The 18,215-nt window shown below is 39.6% G+C and overlaps 2 protein-coding genes across 6 annotated transcripts in view; both read left to right on the top strand.

The window, feature by feature from the left end:
• LOC111861321 (allergen Bla g 4) overlaps positions 1-7,850 on the top strand; it is a 12,439-nt gene extending 4,589 nt beyond the window's left edge. Inside the window, exons 2-6 of the mRNA XM_023845781.2 lie at positions 220-335; positions 2,542-2,672; positions 4,260-4,336; positions 6,652-6,741; positions 7,464-7,850. Coding sequence (XP_023701549.1) covers positions 220-335; positions 2,542-2,672; positions 4,260-4,336; positions 6,652-6,741; positions 7,464-7,579 — 530 coding nt within the window. The 3' untranslated portion in view covers positions 7,580-7,850. The remainder of the gene's footprint in view (positions 1-219; positions 336-2,541; positions 2,673-4,259; positions 4,337-6,651; positions 6,742-7,463) is intronic.
• Positions 7,851-9,235: 1,385 nt separating this feature from the next.
• On the top strand, positions 9,236-17,285 carry LOC111861324. 5 transcript variants are annotated; one of them, XM_023845787.2, is made up of 4 exons: positions 9,236-9,838; positions 14,288-14,359; positions 15,684-15,859; positions 16,208-17,285. In XM_023845787.2, exons 1-4 carry the CDS (start codon positions 9,667-9,669, stop codon positions 16,430-16,432), a joined length of 645 nt encoding a protein of 214 aa, XP_023701555.1. In that variant the 5' UTR covers positions 9,236-9,666; the 3' UTR covers positions 16,433-17,285. The 5 variants fall into 5 exon arrangements, with proteins under 5 accessions (XP_023701555.1, XP_023701559.1, XP_023701556.1 ...); XM_023845791.2 differs by having other exon boundaries at positions 14,288-14,376; XM_023845788.2 differs by having other exon boundaries at positions 9,236-9,842.
• Positions 17,286-18,215: the final 930 nt, after the last annotated feature.

Raw genomic sequence — 18,215 nt, 5'->3', positions numbered from 1 at the left:
GTGACGTCACCGCTGGTGACGTGCGTTGCCTAGCGGCCAGGATGCTAGGCCTCGGCTAACATCGGCTCGCTTCGGCTTCGCTCGGCGCATCACGGCTGGGGGGGGAGGGGCGTCATCCATAGCTCAGCACGTCACAATATTATAATATGATTTATTAACAGGTATCAAGTCCCACCCCACTAGCAATGAAAATTATATTAAAATATGATTTATTAACAGGTATCACGGGAAAGGTGCTGCTTATACATGTGGTGTGTCTGATACAAAGTCTGACGGCTGAAGAACTCATCTGCGATCCTACGAAAATCGTATTCAAAGGCTTCAACGTAGACCAGGTGAAAGAAAACTAGATGAGTAGCTAGCCATGTAGCTATGTAGCTAACTCCAGGGAGCAGAATATTTCTGGAGAAGCTGAAGTTTGTTTAGATAATCAAGAAATTTCCTGCATTTTATGGAAGTGGGTGAGCTCAGTTCCATGTTCCCAAGAGCCACTAGGAGGTACCAGTAAAATTAACTCACTGTATGGGAACCATCTCTCTTCCCACTCTCCTTCCAAATCTCCTCTCTGACTGATCTGTTTTCTCGGGGAATATAAAAGTACCGACAAGCCCTTATAATATGCAGAAAATGGAGCAGCGGTGGTAAATAATAATGAGTACTGACACAAAAAATAAAATACAGGTTCCGTGGCTTTTAGTCCGCAAGCGAACTATACCGACCGAGCTACCGCCACTTGTCGGCGAAGTTAGTGCACAACTTTAGCGGATAGGGTGTGTTGCGTGGTCAGCGAAACGGATCCCCACGGCCATTAATTTCGATTTTCTAGACCTGAGTGTGTTGACATATACTCTCATTATTAGCACCTGATTATAACGGTAATTAAGAATAATTGGGTGTGTGTTCGCAACGTACTAATTTCCTTGTCTCTGTTAAGAAGTTAAAATGTTCTCTTATTGTCTACACTGATTATGAAGCTTAGAAGGAAATGTGTGTGTGGAGGATTAGTCTAATGTGCCCATAGTTACAAGCATTAAGTACATGTATGGTACACGAAATAAACAATTTTCTATACTTCTGAACATTTTATTTTAGGATCCCCAGGGGAAAAGTTCAGGAATTACAGGTGACTACTCATCTTACAGTGTTAAATTAATCTGGTGCAAATTACTTTATTCTATCGAAGGGTTTAATTGCAATGCCTAATTGTAATCCATCAGTTTTAAGCCACATCGTAGGAGATCTTTATTTTTGTAGATATCTTACATTTCACTACAAATAAATAAAGTAAACACGAACAGAAATAAACCTGAAGATTTTTTTTTTCAATCATTGATATGCATTCCGTCAAAATGAGGCATGTAGCTTTAAAACGAGCAGTACTAGTATTCAGAGTTCCAGGCTACAGATCCAGAGATCGCGGGTTCGATTCCCGGCACTATCAGTTTCTCTTAGAAGTTGTGCATCTGGAACGGGGTAACACTTGTCTTGTAGCACTTCCATATGTGACCGTGGTTGGGCATGCTGCATTCCTCCTCTCGTTCTGTTTCCCTGGTAGCGCAGCCGCGCTGCTTGCAAATCAGTTGTTGACATATTCTGTTGTGTTTGGTCTACGTTCCGCACCGGTTTTCCCATTTTCCCAAGGTTTAGCACGTCTAGCTTTTCCACGTGCCGTTTCCTTGTGTGCTGTGAGAGATATCCACATGCCTACATATTTAAACGAAATATTGTTCTGTACAGGTGACTCTTGTTTTACGTACTGAAAGGGTCATAGTTGGGAGATAATAAAACTACAACATTCAGATGTCCTCTAGTGATATGTTATTCATACAAAGTGTCACGAAAGTACGCCATTTGGTTGACCCACTGTCACGGGGCACAGAAACCGGCGCGTGCACACGTACATGATAATAACTTAAGGCGATAGGTGACACGACAAAGTTATCTCTGTGTTTGTATCATTAAGCTCCATGCCAAGAAGGCGTATGGGCGAGTGTAAGTGCAGCTCCACCATTCTCGCCTTCGGCTCTTGATAGAAGTGAGTGGGTCGCTTCAACGGCGAGGAAACTGCCCCTGATTTCCAATTTAAGGGAGGCAGGGTGGGCTTCAGAGCTGATCTGAACTCCATGGAGAGTATAATAATCCCTTCACTTTTCAGGGAGTCGAACCTAGATTCCTCGACCGCCTCTCCTATAGCCTAGTCGCTATACTGACTAAGTCATCCCGCCTCCACCATAGATTCTGAAGTAAGTGAATTAGGTCAAGAAGGAACCTTAGGAAAATAGAGATTGTGATGTAGATTGTGGCCTGCTCTGAAGATGAAGTCAACAGGTTCTTCCGAAACGTTAATAAGCTCCTACAAGATTACACGGTGCCGTAACCCAGAAAAACTAAAATTTGACTCAACGTGACACCGCTGCTGCGCAGTGCGGCTTCTTTACACACAAATCAATCCCGTTCATATTTGAACCACCTTGTACAATAGATTTGGTTACTTTTACATTTATTTATCTATTTATTCATTTGCCACTTTGCTTATTGCAGTACTTGGGAGTGTGGCATGAAATCTACCATTATCCTCCAAAACACCAGGAGCGCTACTTGTGCTTCATTGACGATTATAAGAAGTCTCCTTCAGGCGACATAAACATAACCTCAACAGTCTATGACAAAACGTAAGTCATGTGGAGTTGAACTCTTGTAACCGACAGTCGTGCAGGTGGCAGTTCCAAGTCTTACAGCGACAAACTAAATAACAAATTTTCATGGATCAGAATCCTTGATTTCTTGATATTGGCTTGACTGATCAAGAAAGCGCCAGAATTTTATGGAATTTGAAGTTTAGTTGCAGAGTTCACCAGAGCTCGCCACTGACCCTATCCTGAGACAATCCAATCCACACGTTAAATTTTTAATATTGCCTTTCCATCTATGTTTAGATCGTCCAAGAAACATCTTCCCTTGCTCTGTTCCAACAACTTTCTGTGTATTCTGTGTTTTTCCCACCCATGGTACTGTACCAGCCTAAACTTCCTTGATTAAATTACGCTATAATATTACGTGAAACTTAAAGTAATTAAACACCTTACTATGTAATTATATCCGTTTTGCTGCTGCTCTGTTTCTCTCTTTCATATGCACAAATTCTTCTTGTCAATTTCTTTCCAAAAATCCTCATCTTATCTCTTTCCTTAGAGCCAGAAACCGTGTTGCATATTTTTATACTAGAGTCTACACTATATTTCTTGTTATATTCAAAATTGTGTAGATTAAGGGATGATTTTTATAGACTGATCTTCATAGAAAATGGTGCCTCTAGGACCTATTTGACGAATATGAGTTGAGAAGAAATTTATCTGACCACAGACATATTACACTCCCAGTATCAAATTCAGTACATATACTAGTAGGTTGACCAGTTTTGGGAACGAAATATTCGGATTTCTGGTTGACAGGAGAGGAAGAGTCAGAAAAGAGCCTGCGTTTTGCGCTGCAAGGGGAACTCATAAAAGCGTGTAAATCGTATCATTTGTCTAGGCTAAGGTTTCGGTGAGTAGTAGGAACAGACAGCAAGAAGCGCGCTCAGCCTCAAATGGCGTCCTGCATGCACCAAAATAAAGCACACCATTTCACTTTCACTTTACAAGTGCTTTCACTGTATGTCCATTTTACATGGGCTTACATGGACATGTTAGTGCCATTTATATTATTCAGTTAGTCCAGTTCTCGTTTTCAGGAATTTACGATCTATGTTTACCTTAGTTTTCTTTCTCTGATTTTAGTACATTAAGCTATGTAATCGCCGGTCACGGTAGCCGAGCGGTCTAAGGAATGTACTCTCTTCGTTCGCTTGGAAACCGGGATCGAGGGTTCGAATCCCGCTCTGGGCATGGATGTTTAGTTTGTGTGTGTGCGTTTTTCTGTGTTTGTGTACAGGTAGAGGCCTTGCGACGAGCTGATCACCCGCCCAAGGAGTCTTACCGAATGTGTAAGATCTAGAAAAACCGAAGTGAATGGAGAAGTTCATGGAGGTAGCCCTCGGCCCACTGGGGCTGTAGTGCCAATGGGGGGGGGGGAAGCTTATGTAATCAGCCTAATTATAAACTTGTATTTTTAAAGATATTTTGATCATCACTAAATAGCCTACATTCTTGAATGCGTTTACTTTTCTTAGATGTTACTGAACTAAGCATTATATGAAATACTCTTATCTTCACTTTAAAATAAAGTGATTGTAATTTATCTTTTTTTTTCATGATCAGTGAAAAGAAACGGGTCACTTTGACTGGTACAGTGCACGTTTCTCTCAACATTCTCGAACTTATATTCGACAATCACAGTAAGTACCCCTTTCTGTTTGTATCTGAATTGACAGCTTTCAGATAGAACAAGCCGTTATGTCTACTTTCCTGTACATATTTCGTTTTATGTAGCAGAGCTAGCCAAAACTACAAATTAAAAATTACGGGATTTAGTGAGCTATATTGTGCCCGATTTCTGGAATTACAACTTTCAACTGTTCACAGTAAATAATTCCAACAGAGTTTCAAAGTTTCGGACCCTAACAATGTTTCAAACTATAGATTTTACTTGGGCACCTTGTCGTTTCTCGTTTTACAAAAGTTCGTAATACAGTTGCATGTTTTGTTTAAGATATAGGATTGTTATAATGCAGCATCTGAGGAAATGACACTAGCGCGCTGCGCAACCATCAGAGTTGCTCCCGCTTCACAAACTCGTATGAACGCTGTGTTGATATTGTTTACTGTAGGTAATTATACACTTTAACAGTACGATTGTCTCCTAAAAAATTAGGTAAAGTAAAGGTATCCCTGTAACAGGCCGTGGAGGCCCATAGGGTTGTGAGACGTTGAGGTTCCCACATTTTCTAGACAATCGGCTCATAGATGGGGCAAGGTTGTCAGCCCTTCACGCCGGACANAAGTAAAGGTATCCCTGTAACAGGCCGTGGAGGTCCATAAGGTTGTAAGACGTTGAGGTTCCCACATTATCTAGACAATCTGCTCATAGATGGCGGCAACGTTGTCAGCCCTACACGCCGGACGCCCTTTACCCCCAAGAATATTCCAAGAACATTCCTGGTATTCATTTCTGTTAGAGGCTGAGTCGACCCCAGGGCCATAGTGCAGCTGGAAGGCTTAGTTAAACTGAAAAAATCCAGTAACTTCATCGGGACTTGAACCGGCAACCTTCCGGCTTGTAGCATAGTGCATCAACCAACTATGCTACCGCGTGCCCCCCCCCCTCAAGAAACTAGGTTCGTTCCAATATTCATAAGAGTCTTTCACCCGGTCCAAAGAACATTGATGGAACAAACACCGGACACGATGGAATTTCTTTTTAAACAGGGAAAACAACGCAAGTGCTTTGTTTGTGTACTCGTAGAAACTAGTGAACGAAACAAATTTTCTCTGTTATATGACACACATTCATCATAAGCTGTAGCGACTTGAAGACTAATGTAGTTATATACGTTGCAGAAAGCCTACAGCCCCACTCCAGGCAGTAGAGCCGTGCGTAAGAAATTCTCTGTTCATGTGGCAGGAAACTCGTTGTTGCGTGATTCGAGGCTTCAGCATCATCATCACTGGACCTTGTGACTAGTCAGTTCAACCCTATTCATGTTCCCAGAAAATGATTAAGCTCCATTTTACCATTTTTCTGCCATCTATGTGGCAGCCTTCTACTGTACTGCATTCTAATTACATTCGTTTATGAATATGACCTACTTGTCTCTCCCACCCATGCTAAATTTCGTTCCATATTCTCCTAATGTCATTGCGTGAATACGAAAATTAGGAAAAAACTGATTTTTGAAACAAACACATATATATATATAGGATTTGAGGCTTTCACGGCGGTGACTATGAAGAAAGCAGTCTTCTGGGATTCGGCAGCGTGTATATGTGGTGTTAACCGATGTTTCGGAGGAACGTCGGTTAACACCACATATACACGGTGCCAAATCCCAGAAGACTGCTTTCTTCAAACACATGTATAATTTTCAGTTAGGCAGTTCTCATTTTGTCTAAATATTCTGTTTCCCGTTTCGCCTTCAAATACCGTTAAGCTTGTTTCTTTTGTAACAGGAGAAATTTCGAGTTCGTCTGAATTAGAATGTGCATTATGAGTCAGGTTCATCGTCTCATGGGCACTAGCAACTCAGTTAGAGAAGAACAGGCACAAATTAATTGTCATGTTCTTTACACACAAAGAGCAAGATACATTTAATTACACAAAGCTCTAAGTTGCAGAACATAGGCTTATATTGTAATTACACATATTACTAATAGCTTAACAATATATATTAATTTAGTATAACTGTAAATTGTATTCTTCCAGACCGAATTTATTACTTAAATTCATGGAACAACTGAGAAAGAATGTGAACATTTCTGCATTTTTGGTCGACCTTAGGAATGAAAAACAAACTTCTTGATGCATTCTACTGTTTATTTTGCTGGAAAGAATTATGTCTATTTGCGTGACGTCAGAGACAAGCTTTCATGCTCACATACAAGTCTACATTTGTTCGTTTCTTGTGTTCAGTAATGTAGCTCTGCATATGTAATGGTCATATAGCTTCGAATGAGTGACGGTGTAAGGCGTGTAACACTCCGTTTTCTTCCGCAGGGGAATGGTCTACACAGTATTTCCTTCTCGGTACGGACTATACGGGATACTCTATAATCGCTGGTTGCCCGGATATAGAGTCCAAGAAACGTGAGTATATAGACAAGTAATTGCAAGTGTTCAAAGCTATGGCGCAGGCCCTTGTGTGTGGGGTGAGGGAGGGTGACGTGCTAGCATCAACTGAAATACATTTACCGAATGGTGAGATTGGGAAATACCGTTAGAGAACAGAAATATGGAGCGGTATTTTATTAAAAACATATATGACCAAATTCACACATTATGTATGCCTACATGTACAGATAAAATTGTCCCTGTGCTTAATGAATCACCACATAATGAGGATATATAGGGGAGTGAAAGTATAGATCCACACATTCTTCTGCACTACATAGAGGTGAATGGTCAGCTTCACGACCCTCCGCTTTATCCCCAGGATAAAAGTTCCGATATAAACTGGATAGGAGGCTGTGTGTGTCCCTGAATCCGCCTAGCCGCAGAGAAGATAAACAAATATGACTCTGTTGCGAATCGAACCCCCCTTGTTTGGTCGTCGAACTGGTAACCTGGTCACTATATCGACTGAGCTATCCCGGCTCATACACATTATACCAGAAATCTCATTAGCATACATGTACACATTATATATAATAATGCACAAGAGTTAATGAACGCACACAGAGAGAAGCTTAATTAGTGCATGCATGGAGGAGTGCATGAGATTTCTTGAAAGAACTCCCTGCATCTATACCTGTAACAGAAAAGTAGCTGTGTACTAATACGTCTTCATGTTGTTAATTCTTTGTCCTCAGCCAATGCATATGTGTTGTTCCGAAGTCAGAATCCTTCAGAAAGCGTAAAGAAAGCCGCCGACGAGACGCTGAAAACTTACAATTTGAGCCTCAATGACTTCCACAAGGAATGCTAATAGTTCAACGTGCTTCACAGCAGCGGCGCTCCGACCCTTTCATAAACAAGCAGCCCGAGGAAATGAAGTTGTTTATCATACATTTTGTTAAATATACTGCACTCTTGCACTGATAAAATTTGCACTTTACATGTCTGATAAACAATCCTGTTCACAGAAGAAATCATCTTTCTATATGGTTAGAAGTCAGGATTTTGCTCTTTATACTCGTATCTATCATTTGCTGTACTTCTGTTGTTATAATAAATATCTTGGATCCTAAATAAGATTAGCCAATGGTGTTTCGACACTCCCATGGTGCTATACCTTTACAACCCTCGGAATGTACGTTATTAAAGAAAAAATTCTAATAGCAGCAGTGGGTATTCTGAATTTCGAAGGCGACGGGGAACAAAACATTGTAATTTATAACAGTATTGCATACTGCGTTTTGAGGGACATATTTTCTTTTTCTTTTGTTTGTGGTGACTACTTACAGCTGTAACGTCTCAAGGATCTTGGATTTACGAATCTATTGTTTTTCTGACCTTCAGAACACATTTGTGTGGTAGGACGCCACTAAATGACCGGAGTCCGGGCCCGATTCCTGACGGTGGCTGCCTGATTCGTGCTGCTACTCCACAATGTACAGATATAATTTAATTTTAACCTCGTTCCCATACTTGTGGAACGCCCGTTAGGCTCGCTCGGTCCTTCCATCTGTTCTGTCCTTTCCCCACGCGAAACAACTTCACTACGGCTTGATGGACATTCACGAAACTCGACACTGGAGAATTTTACAGTAACATTTCGATCCAGTAATTTTAACTAGCACTGTAAATTAAATCTTCCATGCATGCCTGCGTTTATCTCGAAAGTAACTCACTGGATACCTATGGGAGACATGAATGCATGGAATAAATGTTGTAGAGGAAAAGGAAACATTTAAACTTCTCTGTCTTAAGGTCGTCGAGATAATTTAAGGAATGTATACTGATATGCGTACATATCAGCCGAATCAGGGTACAAAACTCTAGAAGCCTCAAAATATAAAGTGTACTGGACATAACTTAGCATTTATTCATATTTAACAAACAACATCTGTCGCCCAAACAACTACAAGAAACTACTTCTTTAATTTCAGCAAATGATCGCAACTGAGAAGAATAGGTGCAAATATTCTAAGCACATTTCTGAAATGGTTGTACCTATCTACTGAAACACATCCAAGAATACCATAAACTTGAAATTACATTAACATACATTGCTACCAGCAACTCGAAAAGATACACAGCGGTGAAAGAAATGCAGCACCTCCTGCTTCTGTGCACAAACCGAAACTTCTGATTCAAAATGGAGGATGGATTACTGTCACACATGGCACGGAGTTGAACGTGGTGTGGTGGTAGCGTAGTTGGTTGAGACGTCATGCTCCAAGCCGGAAGGTCGCGGGTTCGATTCCCGATAAGGTGCACTTTTTTCAATTGACCTAATCTTTCCAGCCGCACGATGGCCCTGGTGTAGACTCAGCCTCCAACAGAAATGAGTAAAATGAGTACCACGAATCTTCCTGGGGAGTAAAGAGCGGTGTATTTTTTATTGTAGAAAAAATATTGTAAATACAAAAAAGGCCTAGGCACTGCCCATCCGGCCTTCTGCAGCGGTGTGTTGGGCTGACAATCTTACCGCCATCTGTGAGCCAACTGTCTCGATAATGTGGAACCCTCAACATCTCACAACCCTATGGGCGTTGCCGTTTTCTTATTTGCGTGAATCCATTCACTGACATGTGTTCAACTAGGGCTGATAACAATTATCTGGAATTGCGGTTGCCAGTTTCTTTGGTGTGCCCTCGCCCTCAGCGTCCTCAACACGTAAACAAAGAAACTACTTCCATTAAAATTGTAATTCTGTCTATTAAGTTGGCATAGCCTACGTTCCAGCTGATTGTGGTTGATGTTGCCCAGATTGTTCGGCAGTCATTTGTTACGAATTTGTTTATATTGTTCTGTAAGTTTGAATGGCTGTACAAATATTTCCCCTAAAACTTTCGCTTTAGCATGGCGTAATATACCTCTGCTTTAAATCCGCTGGAACTGAAGGGTGGAATGCCTCGTCCGAGATTAACGGATGAGGAGCGTGAAGTTAGTCAAGCACGAAGAAGGCAATTAGATGCTGCACGGAAAAGAAGGAAACGAATGGATGCTAGCTACAGGCAAATTGAGCAACAAGCGAATACCGAAGCACGTCGGAAAGCTCGAGAAGTATCTCGCACGCTATGTAGGTACGATGTACGCGTGACCAAAATATTTCACAAGCATTGCAAATGATTTTGCAATTTTTTCTGTACTTCACTTTGCATAACCTCACCTTGCCGAGTCACACGCCACCTTCAAACAGTAAGGGCGAATAAACTGCCGAGGTTTCTTTCCCCGGGGGAATTACCAAAGTATTGAAGGTACTGTACATTCGTCAGATATAAACACCTCGGAAGACTTGAGAGCATTGTATTTGTTACTGCAGCCTAGGCAGTCTCTCCCCCAACCTTTTACGTTAAGGAAGCGACAGTATTCTTAGGTAAGTGGAGTTGCTGCACTCCTTACTATGTACAACCCCTCTCTTTATTATACTTTGTATGCGTTCAGTAAGACGGATGTCATAGTGTTGAAGTAATTGTAGAATGATATGCTCATGATAAGGGAGATGGCATGAGCTCTAACGTGGCCTCTGGCTTGTTCTTTCTTAATATTTCCAATAGCTTTGACGTCATATAATCTTTAAAATGAATTGCACAACTGTGATAAAAACCATGCTGCAACCTGCATGGATGAGAATGAATCTCACCCTCCCTTTACCATCTATTACACCATCATCTTGTCAACACATCTGCATCATGTAGTGTAGATGTGCTGTCCTTTCATCTGAATATGCTTCAGATTGGTATGTAGTGATGACCTTCAGAATGCAGCAATATCATTTCATTTGATCATTATGCATCTGAAATTCTTTTCACAATATTTCTTTCTCACTTTGAATGTTAATTGCTTCTGTTGCAATACACGAAGGTTTCTTCAGATGTATTTGATGCTTTCAAAGCATAAAACGGGTGTGCTTGTTGTCTGCAGTGTGGCAAACAGATCTAAAACGCTGGAAAATACATGAATTATGTGTGGAGATTCCACGTCCATCCTTGATTCTGAGTGAAATCTCCCTTCTGCTAAGCTTCTGCTGTCCCTCACTTCGCAGCTGTTCTCAAACTAAATATGACTGAAATGGAAAACAGTCCAGGATTATGCCAAAGCTGTTCAGAGCAGAGAAGGAAATAATTATTCTCAAAGTAATATCATTTTCTGTAGAAAAACGTGGTGTTTGATGTCTCTGCAAACTTAGTGATAAAATGGCAAAGTTTTCCCTGTGCTTAATCAGTTAAGCACCGTACCTTGAAGACATATTGGAGAGTGGAGGTATATCTTCACATTCTTGACCTTGGCACTAGATGGAAGTGAATGGTCACCTTCACGCCCAAGACACTTTATCCCCAGGAAATAACCCTCATGACCCACTGGATAGGAAGTTGGGTGGGCCCCTAGAGCTGATCTGGACGCTGTGAAGAAGAGAAGATGTTGCCATGCTGAGAATCATACCTGAGCCATCCAGCCCATAGCCTGTCACTGTACTGACTTCTAAATTAGTGATAAAGAAAGAGAATTTTGATATGAGATTTGAGGACATCAATTTGCTGACTATGAAGGTCACTGCCATCTAGAATGTGATGCCATATAGTCTTTTAGATAGTTACTAATATTTCAGCATGTGCTGCATCCATATTGAGGTTAAAAACTCTTCAGCATTAGGAGCTGTTTACCAGTCTACACAGTGTCACATCCCAGAAGACACTAATCTTCAGGGAGAACTTCGTTTAAAGAAGACCAAATGGATGATATATTGTGAAGAAAAATACATACATTGTAGTGATCTGTGATGCAAATATTAACAGGGGTTCGGAAGAAACATTGCATTCAGTTTATGATGAAGTAGGAAGAAATTACAGAGTTCAAGTCAACATAATGCCAATGATGCACAAATCACTTTGGTCTAACAATACTTTGGAATGAATGAATGTATAATTGCAGTAAGGCTCAAAATTAAAAGAGATTTCATGACCATGTTAGAGAATATTACTCAGCAATATTAAGTCTTTAGCTGGTAAGGTTAAGCTCTGGTGATGTGACAGCTGACTGAAGGGAAGTGAAGGGAAATTCGTATCAGTAGTACGTAAACTCAGTGACAAACTCCATTATAATAACTGAAATTTCCTTCTTTTATGTTAACAGTGTTATAGTATGAATGCGGACTTCTAAATAACAAAACTAATGTAACACGTGTAATCATTTGCTTTTTAGCTGTAAGACGACAGTTCTCTGTCACTGCTGCACCACTCACTTTTAATATCACTGTTAGCAAATATGATCTCCATTTGGTATGTTTCTTTCCCTACAGATTATCCCTAGCCCAGTAACCAACTTTGAGTTTATTTATATGAGAAACAGCACTTTATCACTTTGTTTTTGTGTATGCTGTCAGTAGCCAGAGTCATAAGATTTTCAATTTCAGAAGCACTTGAACCGGCCTTTTTCAATCCTTCAGTTCTCACAGAATTTCATATTAAGCCTACTGCATTAAGATCATAGTAGTATGGAGGTAATGTTATGATTTTGTGATCTTTTTCTTTGAATACTGAATTGATAGAATATTTGGTTGGAGGAGGGTGAATTTGAAATCAGTTTATTTTCTTGCCTTTTTCTCTTTAAAGTATATGTTATTCCCCTGAAGCCATTTCCAAATGCCTCCTTTTTCAGTTCCAAAATTACAGGTTTATCAGTTTTGATGTAAAATCTTGTTATTCAATTGAGTGACTATAGACAGGGTTTGAATTGGTAATCAGGCTTATAGGACACTTAAACAGCTTATGACTACACTCTTCAAAAATCACTGTCACACGAAGACAGTTGTCCTCAGTAAGAGGTCACTTCTCTGCTTGGTAACATCTTCCAACAGTGAATGTACTTCTGCTCCTGGGCTTACATCCTCACAGCCTGATGGCCATTTCACACCAACCTCCTACTCTTCTAACTGAAGACTGACTCGGTCAGAGTCAGAGTTATTTCACAACTGGCAGTTTACTGCCAGTCAGTTCATCTTGGTGTCAAATCCCGTGAGACTCATGACTGGAGATTTTTTTGAACTGAACCCTTGTGGTCATAGTCCTTATGTAACATCCTCTCTGCTGATAAGAATGGTTTCTCTCTTATGAATATGCTTGGCCTTTTGTCAAGTATACATATCACACACATATAGCATGTTCATGAAAAGCCCTCTGTCAGTACAGGCTTTGCAAAGCAGATTTAACCTATCTTATGTATCTTAGGCTACAACAGCAGCTTAGTCACTTGAACAATCATAAGCTTGACCACAGCCAAGTTTAAGCCTCATATAGTTTCTATATTTGGCTTCACTTTGTCCTATACTGCAAACATATTCATTCACATAATTTTGTATGACTTCTGCTTGTTGCCTGCACAGTTTTGTTATATGATAGTATACATTCGGAAGGTTGATAACCATGTGCAAATTATGGACCATGTGCACCATGGAAAATTTCCAGTGGTGCATAGAACCTAGTTTTGTAGATGCTGCGATTTTAAGAGAATGGTGTCTGCCATTAATTCCCAATCAGAGCAAGCATAAGTCATTACCGATCTGGAGGGCTAGTTTAATATTGGTGCTTAAACGCTCACTTTCAGATAGGAAGTAGATTCTAAGAAATGATCTGAAGACTTTGGCTTCAGTCATTCCTATGTGCAGTCTCCATGTAATCCTCTTATTAAAGATTACATCAAGATATTTTACATGATTGATGAATGGGAGATACTGAGGAAAACCACAAGAGACCTCCAGTCATGTTAGCTAATGTCTCTGCCAAGATAAATGAAGTCATATACCTTTGCTTGTGTTAGGTCTAGTTGGGATAGCTCATTTGGTATAGTGAGAGGCTATGGGCTGGAGTGCACAGGTTTCGTTCCTGGCACTGCAAGATTTTTCTCTTCTCCATAGCATCCAAACCGACTCTGGGCCCCACCCAGCCTCCTATCCAATGGGTACCAGGGGCACTTTTCCCAGTGGTAAAGAGGCAGGATCACTCACCTCTATCTAGTTTTGAGGTCAAGAAAGGCTGAGCTATACCTTCACTCCCCCATATGTTTTCATGGCATAATGCTTAGTTAATTAAGCACAGACACATTTTGTTAAGGTATGATTTCTGCAACAGATTGAGATTGGTAGCAAGGTTAGTTTAGTCCACATCAGGCTTGTTTCAGAGCTTAGTATAAATAAACCACTTCAGCAGTATGTCATGTGGGTGCATGCCAATGATACTCTTGTGATATGTTTCTGTATTGTAAAGTTGCCCCATGAAATGATAACATGACCTTTGTTATGTATAGTTTAAGGCATGCTGGACCTTATACACACTATGAAACGTTCATGATTTGCCTCAGTTCCTGCAGGTGAATTCTGGGTAAGGTATACAAATGGATTCCTACCACTTACAAGTAACTACCAGTTCATAAATTCCCTTATATTTATTTATTTATTTCATCTCTATAGATCATTGTTACATGATATAGGACAAGTCAGTTACTGAACGTAATGCTGGTATTATATTTACAGGGAGGTTAATGGCCGAAGTTACCTCCAGACTGGTGTACCAACAATATTTCCAGAATGTATTCTTAGCCAATGGTCTGTCATGAGGATGGGTAATAACCAATAAACTTTAATAGGCAATACCCAAGACTTTTTTCCTCTAGCCAACCATTCCATCTTTGGAGAATGTTTTTTCTGGAACAGCCTCAATGTATGTCGTAAATGATTACAGTGACAGACTTCAAAGCTCCTGTAAACTTGTTCCAAAACTTTGAAAAACTATCAAGAAAATATGTAAGTCTTCATTTCACAAATATGAATAAATAATGCTAAATAAATTCATATTCAGCTAGTCCTTTAACACAGCCTGACATGACTACCATAGCATTCCAGGACTCAAAAAAATGGTAGGTAATCAGAAGTTTGTGTGTATCTGGTCAGTGGGTATGTCCCATTAACTCCAAGGTAAAGTCTTTCAGAAACCATTGATACTTATGTGGGCAAGTACCTATTCCAAAGTTAATAATGGCACGTATTTCCTGAATTTATCATAATTTTAGTTTCATGATGAATGTCACATTAGATGACTGTTTTTAATTTCTTAAGTAAAGATAGGCATATGATATCATTATGTCCATCTGTATGTTTTTTCCTACACTGGAAGACTTGTTATATGCTGCAAGTAGTTTCATATTTCTTGCTGGCATGAGTAACACAGTCAAAAATGAAACCTGCATTAAATGAAAACCTACTGCCATTGTTATAAAATCTATCTCCAGCCTAGAGAATATAGAGTGAAATCAAGTGTAATATTACCTGTAACAAGTTGGAACTGTTTAATATGTGGAAAAGGGCGAGACAGTTTCCTAGGAAACTGTTGGCTTTAATATTTTTTTTCATTTATATAATTTTGTTTGTCTGGCCTTCCCAGAATTTACCTGAGAAGCGATATTAATTTTGTTATGAAAAAGAATTAAACCCGTCAGCAAAATATTCTGAGGTCTGTCACTGGAAACTGAAGCTGTATACTTCTCACTCATAGTGTAGTGCACATATGTAGCATGAAACACTGATTTATATTACGAATGGATGGAATATGTACTATGCCATTTCTTATTTCTTTGTTTTTGTCTGTGTTAAATGGAAATCTGTCTGAAAGAGAATATATCCTTCAGACTCTTAAGATTGTAAGCAGGTTTAATATTTTTACTCCTGCATGCAAGAGCATTTTTGATGTCTGCTATGGACTACATATAAATAATTGCTATCTCTGTCCAAATCTCTCATTGAAAGCAGATTTTGATAGATACTATTTCTATGACAAAATATTTTCACTTTCAATAATAATTAGATAGTTTCATACTAAAGTGTATATGGTAGTCTTTTTAGAACGTACATGAACAGAATAATTTGTTGTCAGGTGAATCAGATGTTCATAAACAAGATGGTGACAGGGTTTCCACAGTAAATACAGATTGCAGCAACAGTAAACCTGAATCTACACCATCTATGGAAGACAATAAAAGTGAAAAGAAGAGGGAACTAGCAACAGCCCTACCAGACACCTCTGTGTACTTTAAGGAAATGTCTGTAGGGGTAAGGCATTGTCTTCATATGAACCCTTTGCCATACAGTTTAAATGTATTTGTTGCATTGTTTATATATATATATATAAATGTAAAAGTTTTCTTTTATATTCATGATTTTATCTTTGACTACATATGTATTGTGAATATATACAGTGTTTCCAGTTAATCTTGATGGAACATCTGATGATGGGCAAGACAGGCCAAAACATTAAGGTTATCTTGGGTATTCACAATAAACTAGTCACATCTGAAGGAATTATACTTTTTACATACATCCATAGTAGATACTGCAGCAAATGGTATGCTGTATGTTGACCCTTACAGTTTCTTTGTAAATTAGATTCTTTCTTTTCAGAACAACTTAGGCATGCTGAAGTTGGAGCCTGATTCAGATAAAGAAGCACATGTGGTGCCCATAAACACTGAATCTGAATTCATTGATATAAAACAAAAAGGAACTCCAGAATTTCAGTCTTTAAAAAAAGATATTGATGGTGATAATGGAGTTGATGTCACTTCATCCCTACGGAAGGGTGGTGGTGATGAAGATGCAAGTCATGTGGATAACTTCCCAACGTAACACTTCGTTAGGACTTCCAAAAAAGTGTGTAAACAAGAAGTTCTGGGAAGAACTAATTGCCTACTTTCCTTGATATAACATGGACTGCATAGAATGCAATGCATCCAACAATTCTTATATTGCTGTGCGTGTATTCGTTGCTACGGTAATGTTTTGACTGAACTGTTTCGTAGCAGCAATAGTGATATAAACATGTAGACCCACAGACTGATGAGAAGGATTTATCAAGTACGCCACTGAGGTGGACTCATGTGCCATGATATGCATATCAAGTTTCATAAAGTTTGGTTCAGGCATTCAGAAGTTAATAGGGTGGCTTCAGAGACACACTGTCATCATGGAGATGGCATTAGCCTGCTTTAGGAGAGTAGACTAAAAATTAAACTACGTGAGCTACTGAATCCATTTCCATACAAGCATGGCCATGTAGGTCAGTGTACTGGATTATCTAAAAATTGTAGTGGGTTCCTCAGTACAAAAACTTCCAACCTAAAAAATGCCAGCTTGAAAAATCTCACTTTTAACATTAGATGGAATTAAGTAATTCTGCAATTTCCTCAAAGGGTACATTAAACTTTTTCATTTAGTGGCTCGATGATAATGTGTAATTGTGTGCCTCTATGAAAAATTCATATTTTCATTGTCTTGCACACCTTTACCATTAGTAAGCAAAGAACAAAACTTGTGTATCTAGAGAGTTCACCATACCTTTGCCTTCTGCTTTTATAGGGAAAACACCTCTGCCTAATATAAATGTTCTTTTTACCCATCAGTAGTAAGCCCATTATGAAAGGGCTGCGCCATAGCTCAAGCGGTTAGTCTCTGGCTTCTCACCACGGTGGCCCGGGTTAAATCCCAGGTCTGGTCAAGTGGGATTTGTGTTGGACAAAGTGGTGCTGGGGCAGGATTTCTCCGAGTACTTCGGTTTCCCCTGCCAATCTTCATTCCATCAACTGCTTCACAATCACCCTCACCTATCATCTGGGGCTGGTACAATAGGCCAGAAGTGGCCGCAGTGCAAGGGACTTAGTCCCACCCCACTAGCAATAAAAAAACCCATTATAGAATTGAGAATTCCTCATTTTATGCTGAAAAAAGAAAACTACTTGACTGAGGTGCTCCAATGTGATCAGTTACAGATGACCACAAATGCCTAATGAGGGACACTGCACAATGAAATGTGCAGATTATACAATAAAATTAACCCTAATCAACATCATAACATGACATTCTGCAGGTGACCTCCATCACCATGTCCACACCCTTGCATTTGAATTGGCAGAGGTCATTATATGTTGCAGCAAGACATTAGTCATGGTCCAGAGCTTGATATTGATGATGGTGATAATAATATGAAGCTTCAGGTTTCCTTTTGTTTGTTCATGCAAACATTGTGAATTGTTATTGTTTCACTTTATTCAAATTGCTGTAACAATTCTAGAGATTTATTTTTTAAAAGCAGCATGTTTAGTCTTAGGTGGGTGGACAATATTAAAATGAATGGTATGGATTGGATTGATCTGGCTCAGGACAGAGACCAGTGAAGGGCTCTTGTGAACATGGTAATGAACCTTTGGGTTCCATAAAATGCCGGGAAATTCTTGAGTGGCTGCATAATGGGCGGCTTCTCAAGAAGGGCTCAGCTGCATAAGTAAGTATGTTTGGTCTCCAAATCACACTGAAGATTTGCAGGTTTCAGATATTCATTAGCCAGTGCTGTGTAACACAATGTACATTGCAGTCTCAGCTCACTTTGTATATCAGTGTACATGGAACCGAAATT

This window comes from Cryptotermes secundus, unplaced genomic scaffold (assembly GCF_002891405.2).
Source record: "Cryptotermes secundus unplaced genomic scaffold, Csec_1.0 scaffold221, whole genome shotgun sequence".
Classification (NCBI taxonomy): Eukaryota; Metazoa; Arthropoda; class Insecta; order Blattodea; family Kalotermitidae; genus Cryptotermes; species Cryptotermes secundus.
This window is presented reverse-complemented; position numbering and strand designations above follow the sequence as displayed.